At 39.4% G+C, this 7,254-nt stretch overlaps 1 protein-coding gene across 1 annotated transcript in view; it reads right to left on the reverse strand.

The window, feature by feature from the left end:
• The window catches only part of b4galt2 (UDP-Gal:betaGlcNAc beta 1,4- galactosyltransferase, polypeptide 2), a 197,965-nt gene that overhangs the window by 37,925 nt on the left and 152,786 nt on the right, over nt 1-7,254 (reverse strand). Inside the window, exon 5 of the mRNA XM_005742547.1 lies at nt 6,550-6,737. Coding sequence (XP_005742604.1) covers nt 6,550-6,737 — 188 coding nt within the window. The remainder of the gene's footprint in view (nt 1-6,549; nt 6,738-7,254) is intronic.

A 7,254-nucleotide genomic window follows, 5' to 3' on the forward strand; every position in this document is an offset into this window, starting at 1 on the left:
GTTTTATTGCAGATACATCCTATCTGGAAGGCATGTTTTTTGTGTTGTAAGCTTCCTGCTTTTATGACCCTTTTGGTCAGCAGGAGGTCACACAAACGCACCCCCATGACACACACACATTCTCACATGCATACACATACACACACACACATTCCTGCTCATGCATACAGGTGCTTACACATACACACACATAGTGTAACTAAGGGGGGTTTTACAGAGGGAGGTGCTTGTGCTGTGATGTGTATTGTAACAGTTTGTCAATATATAGCTGTGAGGAAAGCTGCTCTTTTAAGGATTTGGGGCTGGAGTCAGGTGAGGAGCGTGAGCTCCAAGAGCTGGTTCTGACCCAAAACTTCCCTCGTTAGCGAGTGACAAGCCGGTTGAAGATGTTCTGTCTTGTTTTCCGCTCTTCATGAGGAATAAGTCTCTAAACTAGCGGGGCTTGTGGCAACACAGACCCAACAGGAGCCAAGCAGGGTTTTATTTTTCCTCAAAAGACATGAGAACAGTCCAACGGACATTGGTTGGAAATGTCATGACAGGAGCCTGGAGCCTAACCAAAGGGCAGTGTGTGTGTGTGTGTGTGTGTGTGTGTGTGTGTGTGTGTGTGTGTATTCTACAGTGTTGTACAATTTTTGACAGCTCCCTGTTGAAAGATGACAAGTGAAAACTAATGAGACCGTATGTTGCAACACAAGCTGTCCCAGCAACAATATGGTCAGGTGTGTGTGTGCTTAAAAAGGACACATGCTGAGGGAAAAGAAAAAGAAAAGCAAAAAATTCAGAGTGAGCGAGAGCCGAACTGCATGTTTTGTTTGGGGGAGTGAAGTTCTTATTAAATCTTCCTACAAAGACAACAAAACTCTGGGGACAGTTCTGCCAATTCTTTTTTAAATTACACTGAACCGACAACTTCACACGATACCATCAGCAGACTCCAGTCGGTATGGCTTCCCTACTTCCATCATAATCACTCATCTTATTTCCAGTCCATACGCTCCCCTTCCTCTTCCATACCTCACCCTGTAGTGGCTCTCATCACTTCTGCTTTGGAATCTCCTACTTTGATCTTTACACATAATCGCTTGTTGCCAACACAGCATTTTCTGTTCAGCTCCTCACTGACCGTGGCGACAAAGGTACGACTTTGGCGTATGCTGACACCCATAAACGGTAGCAGCTGTCACCCCAGAAGAAAAACACCAGCTGATCGTGTCGGGCCCGGTCGGTCGCACAGTGCTGCTGGTTGTGTTAGCATTAGCAAGCCTAATGAGTGCCGATGGGAAAATGACATTGTAAATGAACGAGATTAATTCCTCTTCAGTGGCAGTAAACACAACACGTCTGCGTACCAATGACTCTGGGACTGTGACATGAAAACATGCAGAAACACACATCAGTAATCAGAGCTCAGTCAAGGCGATTCTCTCAAAAGGCCATAAATGTTTTTCTAATTACTTCAAAAACTCCAGGCTCCTTGTCTGACCTGAGCTTCTTCTGGCTCTGATCCGCAGCACTCGGGCTCTGTACATTACACTGAGAGGCAGGCAGTCAGTCTCCTGAATCCTTACACAACATATCCATGAAGCCAAGTTCATTATAAACTAGTCTTTTAATACTCTGGGAGAAGTGGTTTGAGCAAAGTTCAAAATGAAAAATTGTAGATTAAAGTTTCTGAAAGTTTTCTCATCACGCAAAAACCCATTCATACATTTTCTCAACCACTTCAGGTTAAAGGGGTACAAAAGCCTATTTCAGCTCTCGTAGGATAAAAGATGGTAGCTTGTCCAGTGTGTACCCCATTTCAAGCTAAAGCAGACAGAAAGACAACAGTTCATGCTCATATACACATCTAAAGCCAATTTAGAGCCACCAATTAACTGAGCATGCATGTCTTTACACTGTGGGAGCAGTAATCCCACACAAAACATGCAACTCCGTACAGAGAAGGGGTCAACCGTCCAATGGATTCAAACCCAGGATCCCCTTGTTGTGCTGTGTACCACTGTGCATCAGAGTTCATTATTCAGTAATTACTAATTAATGTTAGGGAGAAATATTAAAGTTGTAAAACTAATGTTCAAATAGCTTGAATGTGTGAAGTTGTCATGAAATAAGTGTGCTAATAAACCTTCAGGATTAGAGCAGCGCATTTAAATAAACAAGCATAATTGTATTTTATTTGAATATACTGGACCACATTCATAATGTTCCCATCCACAAAAAAAGGTTTGTGAGGTTTTCCATATTTCTGCATAAATTTAAACTAAAACGTCATCCAATGAGGGGAAACCAAGAACAACTAAAATTTAAATAAATAAATATTTTCTTGGATGAAGTCAGTAGACCCAATATTGCTCATCTGTGTGGGGGAAACTATGTAAACTTTGGAATCGGCATTAATTTGGAAACAAAAACAGTGTTTTCATCTATGGAAAGGCAATCAGATGCTTGTGAAATACAGATCTATTATGACACCTGAGCCTGAATGGTGCAAATGAGGCCACCTAAAAAGAGCTGTTAATGCTCAGGAACCTGGGAAAGTTTACAAAACTATCTAAAAGGTGTTTGGAATCCACCGATCTACAATCAGACAAACGTTTTGTAAATGAATGAATCTGAAAAACCCGACACAGGAGGGTCAACCAACAAAGACCCCACAGGCAAGGTGTATAATAATAATCTGCAATGTCACTAAGGAACCCAGGGTAATTTCTAAGTAATTAAAGGGCTGTCTTACAATTCATGAGTCCACCAGCTTTAAAAATGAAGAGCTAAACGAGAAAGCCACTGCTCATCAAAGGGAAATTAATTAGAAATTAATTTGGAATTATAACAGCAGTTAATTTCAAGAGATAGTGAAGTGACATCCCACACTTCATGTGAGGAAACGGCACCTGTGTCATGGTCCAGGGTTTTTGGAGTTTTTATTAAATATATTCTGTTTGATTCCTTGTAAGCTTATTTCTTATAATGTATCTCGTTGTTTTCCTTAGCATTTACCTCTAGTGCTTAGCTGCCCTTGCTATTTGTAGTTGAGTTTAGCCGTTCCTCAGGCTTTTCTTTTCTTTTATTCACTAGCATTTACGGTTTCTTATTTCTAGGTATTGATTGTTCCAGTATTTCCCTGTATCGTGTGCGATCAGTTCCCATTAGGCTTTGAGTCTTGGTTACAGTCTGTCTTCTATGAACTCTTGTTCCCTGTCTTGTGTCAAGTTTTCTATATTCTGTGTTTTCAGTTATTCCCTTTCTGTAAGTAATTTCTCTCTTATATTTAGTTTTACTTCTTTGTCTTGTTTAGAGACAAGAAAGTTTCAGCTGTGTCTCATCATCACTGCCTGTGTCCCCTGATTACCTCATGTCTGTATTTCAGGCCTCAGTTCATGGTTGTGTTATACTGTGTATTTGTTTTTGTAGTCTGTTCCTGTCTGGCAACCTTAGTTATTCCTTGAATACCTAGTGTTCTGTATTTCTTTTGGACTTTGTTTGCGTCTTTTTCTGAATTTACTGTTTTGCATTTAATCAACCTTAATAAAGGCTTGCAGTTTTGATCCGATATAAAAAGCACAGGTTCACATAAGTGTTATACATACTTTTAAATTTGTTAAATCAGGTTCTCTTTTTCTACCTAAAGAATTTAGTGAAACTCTGATATGTCAGGTCATGTTATGTAGAAATATGAAAAAGCTTAAAGAACCTCTGAACCTTTTTCTTGAAGCTCTAGCACATAATTTGTGCAATACTTTTGAAAAAGTCAGAGTTATGAAATGGACTTCAAGGTGACACACTCTGCTCAGAGAGCTGTTTGGTGTTTTGAGGTGCTAAGGTAATGGAGTAGCACTTAATGTGACCTGACTTTCACTGTTAGTGTTTTTACCATTTCCACCATTTATCAGAAACGTCTGCTCCTTTTACATTTTGAAATGACTGAAGTTGCCTTCATAAAACGACGGGGCCAAAATACTGAAAGGTACTCACTTTAAAAATGTGCTCAAAAGTCACTGGAGTCTGCTGCATTTTTTTCTTGCACAGCTTAGAAGTTTATGAACTTTTTACATGCTTAAATTTGAAGTACTGAACAAATGAGTTCATGGGCTGATTCAGACCACGCTGACCTTGGAATCAGTTTTCTTCAACGATCTAATTTTAACATAAGTAATTAACCACAATCAATTCTCTGACCTTCCAGTCACTCTCACCTCCAGGCTGTCCTTTCACTGTATGCCCTTTTCTTCATTTCAGAGGAGCCAAAAAACCTGATGAAACCATTTTAAGTCTTTACTGATTAATTGCTATTAAGAAATGTAAGCTTCAGCCCTTCTTACCACCTGCATTGTATTTGTTGCCAGATAGCATTAGCTTATTGAGCACTATATCAGGGACCTGCAGGAGCCCCTGAGGGTTTTCAGTAGAATAACTCTTGTGGACTGACAGCTTTTGGATGGCCAGGTCACATCACTGGCCATGTTTAGAGTATTCATCAATACTTCCAGTGCTTTTAGATAATTGAGGGTAGGTGTATTGTCATTATGCAAAAATATGCTTAGACAGGACCCAGCCATTCAGGGCTCTGGACCTCTTTGGGTTATCCTGCATTAGAAATTAGAAACGTAGAGCCCAATGAAACACATCGGTTGGATTATTCAGTAATTCTAACTGAGCAAGTGACCTGTCCTAGGTTTACCTGCGTTCTGCCTTATGACAGCTGGCTCCAGTCCCCCCAAAACACAAAGGCCCTAGTCACACAGGCCTACAGACTTGTTTGCACCCCTGTTAACCTTTGATAACTATGGTAAATGTATGTTCTCCAACTGGTTAGCAAGTAGTTGCTACAGATTGCTGGCAGTTTTTGGGAGCTGATTGCATTGGTTGCAAGCAGCCTACAATAGTTTCCAGGAGTTTGCACACTATTTTTAAGTGCCCTTTCTCACTGTCCCTCTTCCCCTTTGTTTTTCTTTTCCTTCATATTTCTTTCTCCCTTTCCTATCCCCCAGCCATGTAGGAAGGAGTTTGCATGGAAGACACCAACTTATCTGCAAACACTTGTCAACTATTCTACATATGATAGTGAAACTTGTGCAATGCACTTTTTCAGAGTATTTGCCTTCAAAGTAAAACTTACATATTCTGAAATGTGTTAGTTTGAAGGTGAACTCTTTCTTTTTCTCCTTTGTCTCACAGGTTGTCTACCGCTTGGCAAGCAGTGGGATAATGATTGCAAAGTACACAGGGTAGGTGACCACAACAATCTGTTAGTGAGCAAAGCAATCGCAAGAAGTTTTCAGCACAACACTTTAAACCTTGAGCAATGAATTTCACCTACATGTAGGTAGTGCCAACAACCTTCAGCAGCCACTCACCAGCCAGTCATGAAATACACCTTTTTGTCTAGTGACCTGTGGTTGTCTATGGTTTCAGACCAGACCAGTTAAAGACCTGCGTAACTGGAGCTGAAGTTGAATAAACTGCTAAGGAAATACATGAACCTATTTAGAGTATAAACCTTTACTTAAACATACACCTTTAAATATTACCTTTTTTATCTGAAAGGTTTTTTTGTTGGTTTCAATGCGAGTCTGTTGTGTCTCCATTTCCCTGAAAACCTTATGTGTATAAATAGCCATGTCTTTCCTCCAAGTCTTTGCCACAGAGTCTGTTAAACTTCCCATGTGTCCGCACTCTTTGACTTCCTGGGCTTATTTGAGTTAGCTGAGGTTTTTTTGTTGGGACTATGTTGTTGTCTTGGAGTCTGCATTTGGGTCCTCATCCTACAATACCTGATGATTGTTTTATCTCTGCATTATCATAAAGTTCTATAAGATACCGATTAGATTTTATACACTGAATGATAATCATTGATAATTTCCTTATTTTATGTAACAGAAACACCAAAAACCAAAAATATTAATTGTGTGATTAGACAAGAGCAGTCTAAGCAAAAAATCTATACCCCAATAAGTTTGGAATTGAGACTAAATTATTAATTTATCACGAGGAAAATATTTTTCTAAAATCTAACAATTGTTTAGCACATATATTTTGTTTATTATGACTCAATTAAAAGTAACGATGGCAAATAAGACAGCAGCAATGAAACAGTAATAACATTTGATAATAGGCTCATCCAGCTAATTCAGTTCGCACAAAGGCTTCACAGTTACCAAAGGTCTCTTCACTTGCTGTAGTCCAAACTCGTTAGTTACACTCTGAAACATGTGCTCTTGTTAGTACGAACTGATCAAACTTGGCAGCAGTGAACTGTGGTGAGTTTTCATACTAATTAAGGCTGCAGACAAGGGATTCAAAGTATAATGAGATTTACTCAAATTAAAGACTGTTCTTTCACGATTGTCTGTCAGAACAAAGGCTGTAGGGGAAATTCAGTTAGGCAGGAACTAGCAGATTTAAATTCAATGTATTTACAGCATAGAAGAATGATGTACAACAATAATTGGAGTTGGCAAGACATGTATAGAGTCCACCAGACAAATAAAACCATTGTCAGTGTTTCAGACAAACGAGTGGTGAAACTGGATCTCATTCCATCACCTGAAGCCAAACTTGTCCATGGCGATGGCAAAATGTCTCGGCTGGTCGTAGCAGTGGTAGAGGTTGCGGTCGTCCATCGGGATCAGGTCAACGTCACTGAAGATGAAGCAGTCATATTCTGCATCCTTCAAAGCCTCCGTGTAACCAACGTTCAACAACTTAGCGCGGTTGAAAGTGTCCTCGCCCAACTGCAAGACACACAAAGGAGAATTTGACATCAAGACACAAACCTAAAAACTTTGAGCACGTAAGGATACAAAGATATGCGATGTCAGGAAAACAGGCAGTGAATTTCTGATCAAATGTACATTATTAAAATGCCCGTGTCATAGAAATGAGAAACAAAAAGAAGACCGTATATAAAATAAGACATTTTCATTTTTCTACAGTATTATAAAACAATATTAAAGTGGGAGTAGAGGCCCCTGAAGTTATAAATCTGGTCTTTCATATGTTATACGAATGAAAACAACATCTGAATGTACAACTGCTACAGGCACTTTTATCATAAACAAAGAGAGAATGAGTCAGGCTGTAGCAAATGAGGTCAGGCTCAAATCAAAGGTGTTTTTCTTCTATTAATCCACTATGACCTGATGTGTTTATTGACCCCAAGGAAAGATAATTTGCCTGAACCAGCGAAACGCATCTGTGATAAAAGATAAACTCCATTTATTGATAGATAGATATATATGTATATATCTA

This window comes from Pundamilia nyererei, unplaced genomic scaffold (assembly GCF_000239375.1).
Source record: "Pundamilia nyererei isolate P.nyererei 1_Seehausen unplaced genomic scaffold, PunNye1.0 scaffold00121, whole genome shotgun sequence".
Classification (NCBI taxonomy): domain Eukaryota; kingdom Metazoa; phylum Chordata; class Actinopteri; order Cichliformes; family Cichlidae; genus Pundamilia; species Pundamilia nyererei.